The sequence below is a fragment of the Vipera ursinii genome (genome assembly GCF_947247035.1).
Source record: "Vipera ursinii genome assembly, chromosome: 7".
NCBI classification, from domain to species: Eukaryota; Metazoa; Chordata; class Lepidosauria; order Squamata; family Viperidae; genus Vipera; species Vipera ursinii.
In genome coordinates this window covers 58,035,655-58,055,035 of record NC_139521.1, presented here as the reverse complement: position 1 = coordinate 58,055,035, position 19,381 = coordinate 58,035,655, and the positions used below count along the sequence as shown (strand labels likewise).

Sequence of the window (19,381 nt, the reverse complement as noted above, 5' to 3'; positions counted from 1 at the left end):
GGTTGTAAAATGGGACAATTTCACTTAACAAATGTCTCACTTAGCAACAGGAATTTTGGACTCAATTGTGGTCGTAAACTGTATTTACAAAATTGTTCCAAGACTGCTAAATGGACAATGAATGCTAACTATTGGAATACTGGCTACTCTATTTGATGGGGTTTAGACATGAAAAATCATGATTTTCTTAACCAAGTTTTGTTAAATAAGAAACAATTTGCTAGCTTCATATAATATGCTAAAGCCAAATCAAACAAATTATATTATAGTTTAGAATTATCTTTCCTTGTGAATCAGGTCAATGAGATAATAACATAAGAATTTGCATCATCTAGCAAAACAAACTTTTGGACAGTGACGCATATTTAACCACATGGAAATATTATGCATTCTCATGGAATCACTCATGGAAAATTGTGAAAATATGTCAACTGACAAGAGTTCTTATTAGCATCTTGTGTAACTTTTGTAACTTCTACAAAATTATTTGCTTTGCCCAGAAAACCTGATAATACTTGATAGACTAGAGAAGGCAACAGGGAAATAATACCATTCTATGTAGCTATTCATAAGAACTTCGACTAGTAACGAAGGAATAAAATACACAAAAATATGTTTTCCATAGTTCACTTACTAAATACAATATTAAGAAGATTCAGACTTACTACTAAAATGGTTGTATCACTGTCTTTTTTAAGCTCTTCTACAAAGCTTTTAAGTTTCTTATTGTGCTCTTCCAATACTGTGATTCTTTTCTCTTGTTCCTTGCACTGCATATCTTTTGAGTTTATTTCTTGCTATAAAACACACAAAAAGGTATATCTTAAACACATTCAATACATGCTATACTAAATACAAAGGAATTGTATTCATATCACCATTCCATTTTTAAAAAAAACATAGGGAAGCCAGGCAATCATCACCACCACCTCACCTGAAGGTCTTGATTGTATATTTCTGCCTTTGAAATTATATCCTTTAAATTGGTAATTTCATGCATTAGTTGCATCTGCGGAGCAAGTGAAGCAAATAGCAAAGCAGTTATGAAGCACCCATCAGTTTAGTTTACAATCCATCACCATAAGATAAGCAGCCTTTGCATTAAAAGATTGTAAGAACCACTCAATTTTAGATAAGCATCTAGTTGTTATTGCAAGAAATACTGCTTATGCATATCTTAAACTGGAGAAAAACTTTAGGAAACAAAATCTCAACCTCAATACCAGAGTGGCTAGATTTGTACATGGCACAGTGCAACAATGACTTGGTTTATTTATTTATTTATTTATTTATTTATTTAGTTATATTTATATACCGCCCTATTCCCTGAGGACTCAGGGCGGTTTACAGGAAATTAAAAAATCCAAAATACAAAAATTAAGAACCAAATTAAAAAATATTAAATTAACCCTGTAGTCAGTTAAAAAGAACCCCAAATTAAAAATTCCTCCTCAGTCTGGGCCCGAGAGCTCGAAGAGCCAGGTCTTCAGGCCCCGGCGGAATGATCGAAGGTCGGGGGCAGTTAAATAAGCCATGTTTTGGCTCATCTCAAACTTAATCGTTGTGATTGGTTGTGGAACCATGGCTCAATGTATTATGTGTACTTAGTCAAAAGCAAAGCTTAGCTTTGTAATATATGTAGATCCAGTAATTGTTATTACTTCTCAGTCTTTCAAAGTAGAATGTCTTGGTTGCAAGATTAATCTTTCATGGCTGGTCACAAGAAGTTTAATTCTACTTTAGTAATTTATATTCCATTAAAATTAGTACATTTATGTCCCATTCTTTCATAATGGAAATTGAAGGAGACAAAATGCATATTCCCAGATGATCCTTGAGCAAGATGCAGAGCAAGGTTCTAGTGCAGTGTGCAGTGTGCCTCAAACACTTGGCTCTAGTCTGTATCACTTTCACCCCCAGATTTCCTATCCAGCACTGTCTTCAGATGTGTTGGTGAGGAAATCTGGGAACGGAGATCCTAAACAACTGGAATGTCTATGGAGATTCTCTGTCATCGAGGTCTTGGTTGTCCCAAAGGTGCTTTTTTTTTTCACGAGGCAACTGGACTTTCTTGTTTTTCTTCGAAGATGTTTCAATTCTCATCCAAGAAGTTTCTTCAGCTCTGACTGCCATTCCCCACCATCCAGTCAGAGTCGAAGAAGCTTCTTGGATGAGAAGCAAAAAGTCTTCAAAGAAAAACAAGAAAGTCCAGTTGCCTCTTGAAAAAAAGCACCTTTAGGAAAAATAACTGGAATTTATTTATTTATTTATTTATTTTAATTCCATTTATATCCCTCCCTTCTCCAAAGACTCAGGGCGGCTTACAAGCTTAGCAGTAGCCTTCATTCTATGTATATGCCTGCTTATTAGGGCTTTCACACACACCCCAAGCGTCATTATTACAAAGTCAGCTTATTGCCCCCAACAATCTGGGTCCTCATTTTACCTACCTCGGAAGGATGGAAGGCTGAGTCAACCTTGAGCCTGGTGGGACTCGAACCTGCACTAATTGCAGGCAGCTGGTGGAATGCATTAGAAATATAGATATCTAATCTATAGTTATAGCTTGGTTGCACTAAGACAGATTTCCCAAGGAAAACATTTAACTAGGATATTTTTAGTACAATAACAATCAATATTCCTGATGGAATGTTTCTCTAATTCTGGATGGGATTTTCCTCCTACCTGAAAGATAAGGCTCACATATGACTGATTATTTTTGCCATCTCAAGGCAGAAAAAAGGTGCAAACATATGACAAAGTAATAAAACTTGAAAACAATTCATTCAAAGGAAGAGATAAAGCTACATCTGAAGATAAAAAATGTTTTGATATTATACATTTACATTTTTTCTGATTTAATTATTGCTACTGTTAGAGATGGCTTACTATAAATGTCATCATCCTGAACATTCTCGGAATGGAAATTGAAATATACAATATTTTGCCATTGTATCAAATCTGAAAAAACAATTCGTTACTGTAAAATAGTTGAAAAAAAAACAACCCCTCATATTTTACATGTTCTGAAAGAACTGCAGTGGCGTTTAGTCTATTCCAGAGGTGTCAAACTTGTAACGTCACGTGACGTGTCGCGACATATCCATTGTTGGCAATGGGGTGGGTGCGGTTTTCTTATGATGCCTCTGGCCCGCGGGCCGGCAGTTTGACACCCCTGGTCTATTCACTTCACTTCACAATGAAAGTATGTCTTTAAAACTTACGCAAATGTTTCATTTGCATACAAATGTTTCATTTTTTTCCCTCCTCACCTCCTGCTCTTTAGAAGCCTGTTTCTCAAGGGACACAAACTCATTGGTTGATATTTTCTCATGCAGCTCTGCGAGTTCATAGGCCAGCTGTTCTTTCTCCAAGCACACACTATCAAGCTTTGCTTTTATGGCTTGCTGTTCAGTGACAGCGTTATCCTGGCCAAGAAAGGAATGGAGGAAATTACATCTTTTACCCATAACAACTGGTTGAATATCATGCAGCCTACAAAAAGGACTCACCCTTTGTTCTAAGAGGCTTTGGCAAAGCTCAGCAGAGTCGGCAAAGTCTTTAGAAGTCTAGAACAAAAAACATTTCAGTGGGCAAAAACATTCTGCTACTTTGCAAAGTGTCAAATGTAATGGAACTTAAAAGGGATTGTTGCCTAAAACCATTCTACTTCATCATCAAATTATGTTTCCAACTGGAAGAAAAGCTCATTTTTTTTACACATAATATCCAAATAACATTTATTTTATTGGATTTGTAATCATACAGCTCTAGTTAGGAATAAAGATAATAAGAAAAAGGAAACCTGTTCCCTTTCTTCCTTTACAGCAGACATGTCAAACACAAGGCCCGGGGGCCGGATTCGGCCCGTGAAGTGGTTTCATGTGGCCCGCGAAGCCATCCTGGAAACAGTGAGGGAACAGCCCCCGCTGCCTTGGCCCTGGCCCAGAGACCCTCCTCCTGCCAGAGACCCTCAAATCTGTCCCACTCCTGCCCGGGCCCCCATAGGCACACTTGATGCTAACGATGTAGAGCTGGCCACGCTCACCCAGTAGGCCATACACACTCTAGCCACGCCCACCCAGTAGACCACACCCACCCAGGCCATACCCACCCGGCCCCCTGAGGGCAACCGCAATGCTGATGCGGCCCTCAATGAAATTGAGTTTGACACCCCTGCTTTACAGGCTTGTTAAGACATTGCTGGCATTTAAAAAAATATATTGGGGAAGAGCTTTTGACAGGCTGTATTTTCCCTTAATGTGCAATTCTACCCCACTGAAGCCTGTTTGCCCACTGCATGGGAAAAATTGGTTTGACAGTACATCCAACTCTCTCAGCAAATTCTGCTTGTTTTTTTCCCCAATCAGTCCCTAATACTTACAAAATTTATTTTATGTCCTGGGATCCATTCTTCCTCAGGCATTATAACACTGGCTGTCATGCATTGATCATCATATTCTGAGAATTCCGAGGAGACAGCTAAGAATTAAAAATACCCAACCCCAAAACATATAAAATTAAGTGGAAAATTCTACGGAATATTTTTTTTATAGAAAATAGCTACTTTTGGCCTCCTTAATTGTCGCCAAATGGCAACCATTGCATTAGACTCTAAATTGTTTTTATATCAGATAAACTGAATTTTATGCAACCTAAGCTTGCACTTTTCCATCCCATTTGATTTGGATAGATGTTTTACTCCATGAAGTAGCTTTTGTCTTAGTGAGCAATACAGATTTTATGCTAGCCCTGTTATGCTGAGTGTCTTGGGCACAAGCACCAGCCAAATCAATGTATTTGGAAAGTCAGGTCTGTTCAATCTCTGGAGACAGCTGCAAGATTCAGATTTCTTTCAGAGCAACTAAGAGAGAAACTGAATTTGTTTAACAATGCTAATTGGGACCAGAAATTCTGTTAAGTGATGTACTTAAAGAAAAAAAAAGTGACTGTGCAGCTTCTCCTAAACGATGCAAAGTCAAAAGCCACCATGCTACTTAGTAACAGCAGTTCTGAAAGTCCCAGTCGCTGTTAAGCGAAGACTGCCCAGGTAGTTAAACAAGGACCACACCTGACCTCAACTTCCAACTGGCTTCCCAAACGACTTTGTTGGTAGGAAGCCAACTCTGGAGATGCTTTAATGGCCATAAGTACATGGTCTGGTTGTGACTATCTCCTATAGGTACAAACCACTCACTGAATAAAAGATTGAGGACCACCTGTAGTTTAAGCCTGGAATTTCATCCTCCATCTCATATTTAACAGAAGACAACAGCAGCAGGCAATTAACATGTAGGTTAAGCCCGTCTTCTAAGGAGGCATATGATGGCATTTGCTATTACCAATTTTCTACAAATGACAAATCTTGATTTGCTACAAAGCCACAATTAATTGATATATTCCTTTTAGTATATAGGAGTCTATTGAAACATTTTCTTAGAGAAAAGAACTTACATTCTTCCATTTCTGGGACACAAGATGGAGACGTTTTAAAGCATTTAGCTCTATTAGGAAAGTTGTCCAAGAAAGGCATCGCCCCATCTAGGCTTAGGAGCCCATGGGCCCAGGTCACACGCCTCTTCTTTTTAGCCTTAAATTAAGAATAAAATTAAAATAAGCACACACATACACAATAAGTTGGCCAAGGTTTCTCACACTTCAAACATGGTGGGAATTTCTTAGCCAGCATGAAGGTTGAGGAATTCTGAGACATGAAGTCTTAATAAACCTGTACCGATTTGAGAAAGGACTTGATATAATAAGTATATTATACCTATTATAAATAAAAGGACTTGAAATTTGTTCTCTGTAGAGTCAGGAGCTCTAGCAGAAACTGTTGGAGTTTTGGCAAAAATATTGGCAATGTTGATTTTTGAAGAAAACTTTTGACAGGGAAGGAGTAGAGCAGTTGTAAATGTAACAGCACCTGACATTATGACCTACTAGTCTTAATTTAGAGCAGCCTGACAAGCAACGCTAAAGTTTTGTCTGAGGTGATATATGCTATTAGTATATAAGCTTGAGAAACAGATAAGAGTTCTGACAAACATGAAGTGTCAACTAAAGACTGCTTTATGAAGACAGCAGATGAGTTTGAATTAGAGGAGTCTTTACTATTTTCTCAGATAGTTGCAGAACCATCAAAAATACCATTTCATACAAGTGCAGCTACTTATTCTATCACTAAGACAGGAAAGAAGAGTTTCCATATTTTTGCTATTTCAGTGTCTAAATCGACAGTGCCTTAAAATATAATTCATGTTTTAGATATCAATTTTTGATTTACCCTGAATACATTAGAGGCATTTTTAGAATGTAAAAGATCTAGAATTCAAGACACGCTATTTGTTTTGAGATTTATTTTATTTCTTGTATTATTACAAGAATAAAAGCCATTACTACAAAAATCTAAACAAAACCTGGCCTCTTAATCACCCCCTTGGGATGTTCAACAATCTACTCCAGACATACTCAATGCATTCCAGTGTCTGAATAAAAAGTTAAATCTTAATGCCCTCCTGAAAGGCTGAGAACGGGAGTTCTTTATGTTTACATAAACGTTGCCCATCCTCCCAAACATAACAATTCCAAAACAAGCAATGTTTTCTAACTTTCTGCAAGATTTAATCTTCATACTTGCCTTTACCTTCTGTTCTTGTGAAAAAGAGGATGCAGTCACTTGTGAAAAAGAGGATGCAGTCACCAGCATCTCTGTCAGTGCCCTTATCCTGTCTTGCTGCTCTTTCTGAACAGAATTCTTCTCTTCCAAGAGTTGTGCTAGCTGATTTTTGGTATGAGAATGTGATGAAGCCTAAAACAGAAGATACCAATGCTGCTTATCAAATGGAAACTTTGGTTCTGCAAGGAAATAATTATAAAGAATTTGACCATTAATATTCATATTATAGGGTATAACTTAAGAGTGCAGTCAGACATCTGTGGAAAGATAGCCCAGGAAACATCTATGGTAAGATGTCCAAAGAAAAAGAGGATATTTTCGACTTCTTCAGATAGAGATCATAGAAAGATCAGTTACTTTCTAAGTCAAGAAAAATTTCCAGTGGATCAACACCTTCCAGCTTCCCAGGGTCCCCAACAAAGAGGAAAATTTAAAAATTAAACTCACTAGAGGAGAAATAAAAAGTTAGCTACAGATTACTAAAACATAAGAAGCTTCTCCCTTCCCTTGTGGCTGTCAGGAGTTCACAAGTTTTGGAGTTCTACTAAATAACTCGGTCCAGCTTCTTCTTCACTGGTTCTTAGAATTTCTGTTCAGATTGTACTCCTGCTCCTATCCCTAGATGCATTTTTTTTCAGTTTTTCAGTTTGTCCTAATACTTTTGCCAGATTCAACTGAAATTAGCATCTAAACGTACATAATGAATCATTGGATCTCTTGGAAGGCAATGAAGTTCAGAGTTTGAAAGTTTGTGACATGTACCATTCCTATGAAACCTAGGGGTTTTTCAAGCGGCACACTTTCAGATGGATTTGGCCTGTTGGCCTGGAAAAACCCCACCCACTTCATTTAGACTAGGCAACTTACTTCTTCCAGTTGGCGTTTCAAATCTTCTATTTCCTTACGGTATCTCTTTAGAAGAGCAGCATCATCAAGAACTTCATTGACTTTTGGGGTATTCTTCATTTTTTTAGCTGTACTAGCAAACTAGAAGAGACAAGATATACAGAGAAGGCCAGTAATATATTAAAAAATCACTATTTTTAAAAAAATCTCGTTTGATTCATAAATTGAAAACATATTATTCTTACTGTATATTTCTACTCTAATGATTATTTCTTTATGAAGATTCCCCCCCATAGCACTTTGTGTAAACAAAACTGACAAATAGGTAAAACCATGGGAGGCTACTTCTGCTGCTTGATGATTTACTATGCAAAACTTCCAAGAAAGGATCAGCCAATAGTTTATCAGACTAATTCACAGACTGGCCCTGAATGCCACAAATTCTTACCCGGCACACGCTTAAGTTTAGGTCTATGTATGAACAGATCCTGTACAGAGCTCTGATACCCCAATACAGTACTTTTTAGCTATCTGTCTCTAAGGAGTAGCAGTTCACTTCTACAAGCTTTCAGAAACGACTTGTAGTGAGGCTGATGGTGGATGCAACAAATCAACAACAAAAAAGTAGAATATACTCACATTTTCCCACATAGCACAACAGTTGGGGAGAATATATAAAAAATAATCATAAGAATAACTGTGGTACTTAATTTTGAAGTGACAACTGCCTTTTGCACTTTTCTGCTTGCGATTATCCATACCCAAAATGTTCTTTTAGCAAGAACATTTAAAAATTACCTGTAGCGTGCTAAGAGTTTCTTCCAACGATGCTGGTGTAATTGTACATATGATAACAGTCTTAGCATTTCCACCCAAAGAGTTCTGAAGAATTCTTGTTAGCTTACTGTCCCTGTAGTTTATAAAGCCTCTGATGCAAAGGGATGAGAGAAAGAAGAATAAAATATTATGGCTGAGGCTGAGGGAAAATTGGTTCAACAGCCAACACATTATCTTTAGACAAAGTGAGAACACTAATCAGCGCAATAATAAAACTACCTAGATGAAAAAATGTGAAAAAACGCTTGTTAAAAATTGAAGTTGGAAAAGGGGAGATTCAGAGCTCATCAACTTTTTGCTGCTCCAATTGAAACAGGAATTAATTTTTTCTTACCCAGACTGATCATCACAAAGTTTCTTGATAACCTGGCCCAAGATGAAGAGGCTCCGGTTAATATTACATCCTTCTTTAAGTCGAATTCCTAAGCACATACATAAAAAGCAACATTTCAGTCACTGCTGTATCAATTTAAGGCATCATAAATCAGTTCTTATTTTAAGGCCATATGAAGAGTTATATTTATATTTATTTGATTTATATACCGCCCTTCTCCCGAAGGACTCAGGGCGGTGTACAGGGCAATAAATACCAAAAATACAAGATACAAAAATTAAAAACAAATTAAACAATTGTGCCCGATACAATAAATTAGTTAAAATCGATAATTAAAACCCCAAAACCATCAGACCAGGCCGGCTTGTTCAAATAAATAAGTTTTTAGAACACGTCGGAAGGAGCGGAGGTCGGGAGCCATCAGGAGCTCAACCGGTAAACGGTTCCACAGGTCTGGCGCGCCCACAGAAAACGCCCTCCCCCTGGGGGTCACCAGTCGACATTCTCTGACCGGTGGCACCCTGAGGAGGGCCTCTCTGTGGGAGCGCACTGGATGAAAGGAAGTTGACGCCGGCCGCAGGTGCTCCCGTAGGTAATCCGGACCCATGCCATGTAGGGCTTTATAGGTCATCACCAGCACCTTGAATCTCACCCGGAGGGCAACTGGAAGCCAATGCAGCTCACGGAGCAAAGGTGTAACATGGGAGTATCAGGAGACCCCCAACACAGTTGTACTGAATCAAATATACAGGCTACACAGTCCAGTATTTTTTTAAAAAACAATTAACCAAATGGATCCTTTTTGAAGCCTACAAGAAAGTAGGAGTCAATGCAATTCTCCATTCAGATTCTTCAACAATTGGAACTAGGAAGTATGGACCTCAAAAATAAAGATGACGTGGCCACCACAACTGGGAGCCCTTAACAGGCTTGCATTCCATGAATTTGTCTAGTTTCCTTTTAAACTTGTCCTTTCGGATAGGAGAGCATTAATAGTTTAGGATATCTAACCTTCAATGATTACAGAAGTGAGAACACAATCTAGCACAGATTAAAAAATATCTCTACTGTGATTTTATTCTTACCGTACATTTCTAGCCAACAATGACTATTTAAGTTGATGCAGATATAACATTACAGTTGCTAATGATCATTATGTGCCCTCTATTAAGAGCCATTCATTTTGGAATGGACAATTACGTGTAATCCCTTTATTCCCACATGACTACATTTACAAGTAGTCCTTGACTTACAGCAATTGAGCATAACATTTCTGGTGCTAAGTGAGACATTTTATGACCTTTCTTGTCACAGTTGTTAAGTGAATCACCGCGGTTGTTAAATTAGTAACATGATTGTGAAGTGAATCTGGCTTCACCCTTGACTTTGCTTGTCAGAAGGTCGTAAAAGGTGATCACATTACCCCACATTACCTCATAAATATGAGTCAGTTGTCAAGCATCTGAATTTTGGGGATTCTGTAATGGTCATAAGTAAAAAAATGGTCATAAGTCACTTTTTTCAGAGCCTTTGTAACTTTGGGAAGTCACTAAATGAACTGTTATAAATCAAGGACTACCTGTAATTCAAAACAAGTGTTTCTCTGGAAGAATCTCTTTACTTTAGAGAGTGTGGAGAAAACAAATGGAGAATTCTAATGTATGATTATGCCAATCTAAGGATGGCCTTTGAAGATGGCAAGATACTTAAGACAGAGTTCCCCAACCTTTTAGGCACCAGGGACCAATTCTGTGGAGAGATATTTTTCTGCAGCCCAGAGGGGGCGTGGTTTTGTGTGCTGCCTCCATCTCGTGGATGGGGCTATGCTTGTTTGTGCAGACTGATTGCTGGCATGCTGCGGCCCAATACCGGTCCACACACCAGGGGTTGGGGACCCCTGACATAAGACAATAAGTTAAAAACTTACTATAGAATTACAGAAAATCCACACTGAAAACACATACCTTCAGCCCCTGTTTGGCTAGCTCTTTCACTTCCTGCCAGATCTACAAAATTCTGAAAAATAGAGACAGAATTTGTTATGCTTAGTTTTATTTAAACTATTTTGCTGAAGAGCACAATCAAATATTAGAACTGATGAGTCAAACTTACTGAAATTCAGAAAGCACCAATGTAAAAACAGTGCTCCCAAGTTCAGCTTGTGGTCTCATACTCTCTCAAAATCACTTTCAGGCGAATACTGAGGCACAAACTGTTCTTTAGAATACACAAAGACCCACTGGATTTAAAATAATAGCAAACTTTACTGGCTACAATGTATGTATTTTCTTTCACATATGTGTACTCATACACACTTAACCACATCCTCAATTAGTTTGGCAGGCACCAGCCAGAGGGACGGAAGTTGCCAAGTCTGGGTCCAAAGATGACAAAAAGTGGGTGGGCTTGAGGACCCATTTTATCCCCCCAAGTCCTTGCTTTGTTCTGGTAGCTGTTGATGGGGAGGATTTCACATGTGCTCAGGCCCAATTTGTTTTGTCTGATTCAGGTGACGTTTTTTGTTTCTTTAACTACTTTTCCTGAGAGAACTTTTTCAAGCTTTTCTCCGCCATGCTTCTATGCCATCATCTTTAGGTATAGCCTTGTCTTACACGAACTTCCTGTCACTTTTTTTTAAATATAAACAATTTGATGGGATGCATTTTAGAAATTTATTAGCTTATCCAGTCTGAGTATAAATCAGAACATAACTGTTATTTAATATTCATAAAGTTACACCAGCGAACTATCATATCCCACTTATTATAACCCATGTGCCATCTTACAAATAACTCACCAAGTGAGAAACCATTACAGCTCCTTCATCACTTGAGCCAGAAGTATGCTTTTCTTTACTTTCAATGATCTTTAAAAAAAAAGATATCATGAACCAGATTTAACACTTTTATATATTAGAGAACAAAGCTAGACAAAAATTATAATGAACTCACACATCACATTAATTTTGGTACACTGTGCGTACCAGGTCAATTTCCCCTACCTTAAGGGACAGTAGGCAACTTTTCCTAGCCTGACACCGTTAAAAAATCATGTTGTCTCAATACAACTGAATGAAGCTATTTGTAGTATATGCTTCCCCATAAGGGCTTGTATTTATTAGTTCCTACATATTGTTAGAAGATAAAGCCCAATTCAAAGTCTGAAGGAGGCTAAGGGAAGATATGATATGAATACTATCAGCAGGAATGTGGATTTGATTCTTCAGAGTGATAGGGCAAGAACCAGTGGATGAAAGCTTTACACAAAGAGAAACAAACTCAAAATAATGAAGAACTTCCTGATCTTGAGAGCTATCAATCAATTGGAACAACCTGCTTCCTAGAATTAAAGGTCAGTGTAGTTTTCAAGCAAAACTGAACAGCCATTTGCCTAGGAACAGGATTTCTGGTTTGGGCAAATAAAAATAAAGAACATGCCCCTCAAAATCACCAAGGGAGCATTAACTTTATCATCAAATTCTAAAACTTCGGGGTCAGGATTCTCTTCATCAGACCTGTGGCCTTATTTGTCCTACAGGAGTCACTAAGAACTGAATGGCCTCAATCTAGATGGACTTTGGCCCAGGTTTATTTACTTGGTGGAAGATGTATACCATTCGATCTTTTGTATAATGTGCTTATTTAGTAGCTGCATGGCAGATGCTGGTGAACACTGTGGCATGAACTGAAGGAAGCCAGGAACATAAAAATTAGCAATCACTTACCATTCTAAAAATTGTATGAGAACGGCTGCTTCTTTCATTCATTTTTGTCTCACCATAGTGTCTGTTTTCTGTTTAGAAAAAAAAAATAGATACAGATTATTCTTACACCGAGTTTTCTCTTCTGATTCTCGTTTCCCATAAAATAGAGCTCAATAAATGGTTCTACAAACACATCTGACTCCCCTTTCCCACCTGTACTATACCACCAATGGCTATTTCAGTATAGTGGTTTCATTGCTACGTGCATACACTTTTGCGTGTATGCCTGAGGGATGGAGAAAGAAAGTTATATAGGAGACCTGGTGGCACACTAGTCAGAATGCAGTATTGCAAGCAAACTCTTGACCACATTCTGGAGTTCGATCCTGATGGGCTCAAGACTGACTCAGCCTTCCATCTTTCAGAGGTTGGTAAAATGAGGACCCAGATTGTTGGGGGCAAGTGCTGTAAACCACTTAGGGCTGTAAAGCACTATGGAGTGGTATATAAGTCTAAGTGCTATAACTTTATATGTGAACATACATGAGTATGTTGCCCATGTGGACAAGAAAGACAGATTGTGTGTATGGTGGAATATCCATCTGAAGATGGTATGTATTCATTTGCAGATACAGAGGCCTGACTTTTAAAAGATTTAGAAATCTGAGATTTGCATATAATGGTCAGTGGGTTTAAAACCATTATCAGACAGCAAATCTTACTTTCTCCTTTCTTCAGCCAGCTCATAACCTCCTCTGGAGAAACCACTACTTCTTCATTCAGATCTTCAACAAAGATTGTCCTCTACAAGAGAATGAAACATTTGCTTATTATTATAACAATCAACATTCTTTATCAGTTGTGAGTATTGTACCGTATTTTCCGGCGTATAAGACGACTCGCGTATAAGACGACCCCCGACTTTTGAGAAGATTTTCAAGATTTTTCGTCTTATACGCCGGAAAATACTTACATGCCAGTTGCCAAGTGTCTGACACAAGCCCGATTCAGTCCCGTCTGATGCAGATGGTGCAAAGCCTCCCTTTTGAAGCCCAAAGGGGCTTTTCCTTCCACCCACCCGAGAGCACATTTGCAGACGGAGCAGCAACGCGTCTGGAGCCAAGCCCCGCCCAGGAGGCGGTCAGCCAGGTAGGCCCGGAAGACGCTCTGTAGAGCTGGGCTTGGGGCGGCCATGCCGAGGCCGGCTGGCAAGGGCCGCTGTGTGGTCTGCGGGCGAGAGGGGCGCCAGGCCTGCCGGAAGTCCCCGGAAGTTCCTGGAACGGGCTGGCAGGCACGCTCTTCCCCGGCCCACCGGAAGTCTCCGGAAGTTCCTGGAATGGCCTGGCGGCGGGCGGGCGTTCCCTCCCCGACCCGCTGGGGAGCGTCTCCCAAAGCGCAGCGTCTGGCAGCCGGGAGTCTGTCAGCCTGGTCGCTGGCGAGCTGGCCTGTGGCCCAGGAACCGGGTGGGGGTGGGGGGAAGGAAAGCCGGATGCGGGCGTCTGCCAGATCGCCGGTGAGTGGTCTTGAGGCCCCGCTGAATGTTGGGCCTGCCGGGCCCGACATGCCGCCCCCCCCACCAAGGGTCCTCCTGCAGGGGTAGAAGACAACTGCCGGGAGAGATAGCGGGTAGCAGGACGCGCTCTGCTTATGCTCAGATGCCGCTTGGGTGAGGGTGAGGGGCTTCCTGCCGTTCCCGGGGTCTGGCATTTACAAGGGGGAGGGGAAGGGGCTTAGAGGCTCTTGGGGGTGGGAAGGGAGAGTCACGTTGGAAGGGGGGACTGGAGTAAGGAGGCTTGAAGTCGCTTTGCAAGAACGGGGACGCTCGATTGATTTATGTACTATTTTCCGGCGTATAAGACGACTGGGTGTATAAGACGACCCCCCAACTTTTGAGAAGATTTTCATGGGTTAAAAAGTCATCTTATACGCCGGAAAATACGGTACTTGCACACATAACTGGGCTCAATGGCTCAACCATGAACAAAACCTCAGAAACTCCTGGCCAGCCCAGGAACAATCCAGAGTAGTTGAGACTAGCAAGGGAGTGGCTGCAATGGGAAAGCTTGCTAGAGAGCAGCACTAGAAGCGTGGATTTGTCCAGCGTCATGTACTTACATTGATGTCTTCATGAACCACTAATGACTTCTTTTTCCTAATGTTACTGCATAGCAAGTCTTGTATGGTTTCGTTATGAATTTCCATATATGATATACGGAGTAGGAATTCCCTATCTGGAATCTAAAAGTTATGATATTACATTCAATACGTTTGAAGACAACTTGCTCCACAGATACATTTTTATTGTCAATGCCATTAATCATAAAGCTTTCCTATTTGCATTCCCAGCCATGTTTTATTACTCATTAGACTACAACTCTAATTACATCAAGTCATCTTTGTCAGCGATGATGAAAGTCCAACATCAGAGGACTCATGGTTAAAGAAAGGCAAATTTATACATTGATAACACAGACTTCTTAAGAATTTTCCGGTTAAGAATGTGCTCCCCTAGATAGTGATCTTAAACACTACTATTTTTATGTGACTAAAAAACTTGGTGAAAGAAGCTTGTAGCTGTTATTTTGAATTTTAAAACCATACAGGTAGTCCTTGACTTACGACCACTCAAAATTACAATACTTTAAAAAAATGACTTAGGACCATTCTCACATTTCCAACCATTGCAGCATCATTATTATCCTGGTGCTTGGCAACTGGCAGTTTATAATGGGGGTGTGTCACATGATCAGTATCTGCGATATTCCCAGTCAGCTTCTTGCAAGCAAAGTCAATGAGGGAAACCAAATTTGCTTACCAATGGCAGCAAAAAAGGTCACAAAATCATAGGCAACTCATTTAACTGCCTTGCTTAGCAACGGAAATTCCAGCCCCAATTATGGTTGTAAATCAAGGACAACCTGTATTGTGGGCATTCATGCAAAATTATTTTCCAAGTATGGCTAGTTACATCTGAAAGCAAACCAATGACTTTACTCCACATTTCTTTAGCTAGAACTTCCAATACGATCACTATGACTCCAACTCTTTGTGAGCAGATGAGCGCCCTTTCCAATGAGAGTTATGAGCATATTGCAGTTTGAATTTGGCTCTGGCAGCCCCCCTTGATATACCCCCAGCCTCTCTTCCACAATAAGCCTCTGTGCACACTGTAGCTTGGGACAAATGGCCAGAGCTTTACACAGAAGCCTCTCTGATTACGCCTTTAAAAGATACACAAGTAATGTTAAATCAAAAGAACATTCACAGCTTCTACAATGGGCTCTGGAAAGCTGCTTTGAACTCAGCATATTTTTTGCATGGAGCTGGGAAACCAGAGGGAGGGACTCTCTGATAACCCTCCATTCATTTTTCTTCTAGCCTCTGGGATGACAATCATGAGATACAGCCTGTAAAATGCTGGCATGAGAAGTTAGAAACTCACAGCTGCAGTTTCAATACCAGACATATTTATTTCTGCAAAAGTATTGGTTAGCTGAAATATAAACATGAAGTAGAATCACTTACACTGCAGATAGTATCGAAGACATTATTAATTGCCATGGGTAAGATACCTGGACTATCTTTGGTACCCAATATTGTGTATGTTTTGCCCGAAGCTGTCTGACCGTAAGCAAAAATAGTCCCTAAAAATAAGCAGAATGATTAGTTCAAATGAATAGCCGCATGCAAAAATATGCACAAGGATGATTATTTAAGGTACCATTATATCCTTGAAGCGCTGACTTGATAATAGGAGCAGTCACACCTTGGTAGACTTCCTTTGTACTATTGTTGGAGTGGAACACACGATCTTCAAAAGAAAGCAGAAAGTTTAATTTGTAGATACTGTGCCCAGTCCCTGAAAATCATCAGACTTAATACAGGTACTCCCTGATTTACAACAATTTATTTAGTGACTATCTTAAGTTACAATGACACTGAAAAAAGCAACTTATGATCATTTTTCACACGACCGTTGCCACATACCCCAGTTACAGGATCAGAATTTGGACGCTTAACAACTGACTCATATGATCTTGTAACAACCAAAGTCAATCAGAAGCCAGATTCACTAAACAACCATGTTATTAACTTAACTGCAGTGATTTACTTAACAACTGTGGCAAGAAAGGTTGTAAAATGGAGCAAAACTTACTTGTCTTCCTTAAAAACAAATTTTGCGCTCAATTGTGGTTGTAAGACAAGGACTAGAGTACTTTGTAAACTGAAGCAGCTTTGCACACTCAGCTTTTCAAAACCAATTGCCTGAGGATGTATTATGCCAATAATGAATGAGCAATAATTGTGAATGGCCTATTGATATTAGCATTTGTATACTTATTTGGTTTATGCTAATCACAGGTATTATCCTTCATACAGTATTACATTTAATGATTATACAAAGTTTTTTATTCTGAATATAACCTGGGAAATGGACTGTGTTCATCTTTCTGAAGACAAGTGAAAATGTATGAAAGTTCACCAGAGACAGAAGAACAAAAATTGTGATCTGAAAATTTCCAGGAAAGGAACTACTGAAAAACGAAATCAGTTTGAGAGCAGGAAAACTGAAAAAGAGATAAAAACTTAAAGAACAGGAAAACCTCATTTGTAATTTTAAAAAATTGCTGAAAATAGAACAACAGAGCAGCAATCTTAACAGTTATGATGTTTAGTGGCAAAACTCAAGAGACAAAACTAGGTTGCCCAACAAGGAGAAAAGTAACAAATGTATTACCAAAATGATGGCCTCTATAAAAATCTACCATATTCCAAGAAGGGGTCTTCTGATGTTTAAGCATCAATAGAAAAAATTACTCCTCTTTTGGATTAATTACATTTTTGTCTCACCTTTATTTGTCATCAGTAGGCAAACCTACTGTTCCTATCTTATCTACTAATCTTTTCTCCACAATGACAATGCTGTGAGATGGGTTGGGCTAAGAAAAAGTGGCAACCCACTGACACCCAAACAACTATTGTGCCCAAGTCTAGAACTCATAGTCTCCTGGGTTTTGGAGCTAATAGATACAAAAAACAGCTACTTCTTGTAGGAAAAAAATTAAAGGTAATATAGAAGGTAGCATGAACACAAGTAACAGAAGGTATAACAACGCATGCATTGCAACTAAATAAGTCAAAATATTATTATTCATCCTTACATTTACAAGAAACATTGTTCTGGGCATAGAAAGAAGAGTGACATACTCCCTTCGTTCCTTCCTTTAGCCACCAGAGAAACAGACTAGGTTAGATTACCGAAATAATGAATTGTATTCAATGCGTTTCCTAAAAAAATAATCAGTATGCATTTGCTGTACACACAGAAAATGCATAAAGATCAGGAGGGTTAGTTACTAAATTTAATATGGCATTTTTAATTAATCAAGACATTCCATTTATAAATTCTCCTATTACTTTACTTACTATATTAGTATAGTAATATAGTACTAGGTATATACTATATACTAATGTATAGTATATAGTATAATTACTACAGTAATTAGTACATTACTATACTCATGCTGAAAATCACACAAATACACATTTCATGAGTTATCAAAGCTTACCAAAGACAAATGACCTGGTTCCATCTATTTGTGATACAGTACAGTCTTCACTTTTCCACGAAACCTGTCCTTTTTCATCAAGGTCTTCATTTTCTCTTAAAAAACAAATCAGGGTTTTCAGGTCAGTCGATTTCAGGAATAAAAAGAAACCTTTTCCCTTAAACCGATATGCCCCTTAATGAGCTTTAAGATCTCACTCTGGTATATAAAAACTTCTGGAAAATGCATACTACGCTCTCAGCTGGTGTGTAAACTAACATGAGAAAGAGTATACAGAGTTACGTTTTACCCAATTATAAATGGGAATAATGGAGATTAGGAGTCTTCTGGTGCATTTCAGATTATGTGCCGTCAAGTCTGTGTTCATTCTTAGTAACCAGATAGATTTTCTCCATAATGAGTGCATTTCAGACAGAGAAACATTTTGGGGAAAACTTGATAGAACAGATATGTTAGACCTGAATCCAAATCATGTAGATCATAGTTAATATTAAAACATTTCACCATACTGACCCCCGGAAGGGGGAAGGGGTGGGGTTTATTCCCTCCCTATATACTGGATAAAGCCAGTTCCTTCCTTCTCTGCCTCTCCCTCTGCTTAACTTACTTTTATAAGTTCCGTACTACAAGGGAAAATTGGAAATGAGAATCCTACAAACGTTACACTGAATTAGAGGAAAAGCAGGCTACCAAACTGACGATCAAAGACCCCGAAACAGCAAATAAAAAAGGCAACCAGCGATAATCTATATCTAATATAATAACAAAATAAAACCACCTTGCAATTAGTGGCCGTACTCTCACGCAAACGGTAACACCAACCTCCTCCATCTTGCTTCCCTTCTTAGGACTTTTCTTTTTAAATTGAGCTTCAGTATTTGAATTTTCTCCCAGGTCTCTTCTGATTGGTCGGTTAGTGAGGCAACCATTTCCGCCCAAGATGGACTGAACCATTATTCCACAGAGGGTTGTAGCAAAGGGCGAATGCATCCACGCTCTTGTCGGGTGGTAAGGAAGGAAGGATGTAAATTAATCGTTATATATGAGAAGTCATTATTGCACGGATTCCGATCATTTTTCTTCCTGAAGTGTGAAAAATTAGCAAGGATATATATTCTCTCTCTCTCTCTCTCTCTCTCTCTCTCTCTCTCTCTCTCTCTCTCTATATATATATATATATATATATATATATATATATATATAGAGAGAGAGAGAGAGAGAGAGAGAGAGAGAGAGAGAGAGAGAGATCTCATATTATTTTCCTTTACAAAAAAGTGGCAATAGTGTTAGAGTTAAAAACTTAACCTCTGCAAAACGAGAGGGCTTTAGATGGTTTTCAGTGCAGGCGAGTTGAGTCTGGAAGAAGCCGCTTTTGTCTCGTAGACCAGAAAACAAAGAGTGCGCCAAGAGGT

General features: G+C 39.0%; 1 protein-coding gene across 1 annotated transcript in view; it reads right to left on the bottom strand.

Moving 5' to 3' along the window:
* CENPE (centromere protein E) overlaps positions 1–18,959 on the bottom strand; it is a gene marked incomplete at its 5' end in the record, with an annotated part of 60,505 nt that extends 41,546 nt beyond the window's left edge. The window contains 19 exons of the mRNA XM_083367059.1: positions 666–797; positions 935–1,009; positions 3,273–3,428; positions 3,513–3,569; positions 4,385–4,482; positions 5,455–5,590; positions 6,647–6,811; positions 7,547–7,666; positions 8,324–8,453; positions 8,697–8,784; positions 10,661–10,712; positions 11,494–11,562; positions 12,421–12,488; positions 13,122–13,203; positions 14,515–14,637; positions 15,925–16,043; positions 16,121–16,210; positions 17,970–18,064; positions 18,748–18,959. Of these exons, the coding sequence (XP_083223185.1) occupies positions 666–797; positions 935–1,009; positions 3,273–3,428; positions 3,513–3,569; positions 4,385–4,482; positions 5,455–5,590; positions 6,647–6,811; positions 7,547–7,666; positions 8,324–8,453; positions 8,697–8,784; positions 10,661–10,712; positions 11,494–11,562; positions 12,421–12,488; positions 13,122–13,203; positions 14,515–14,637; positions 15,925–16,043; positions 16,121–16,210; positions 17,970–18,064; positions 18,748–18,959 (2,067 nt within the window). The remainder of the gene's footprint in view (positions 1–665; positions 798–934; positions 1,010–3,272; positions 3,429–3,512; positions 3,570–4,384; positions 4,483–5,454; positions 5,591–6,646; positions 6,812–7,546; positions 7,667–8,323; positions 8,454–8,696; positions 8,785–10,660; positions 10,713–11,493; positions 11,563–12,420; positions 12,489–13,121; positions 13,204–14,514; positions 14,638–15,924; positions 16,044–16,120; positions 16,211–17,969; positions 18,065–18,747) is intronic.
* Positions 18,960–19,381: the final 422 nt, after the last annotated feature.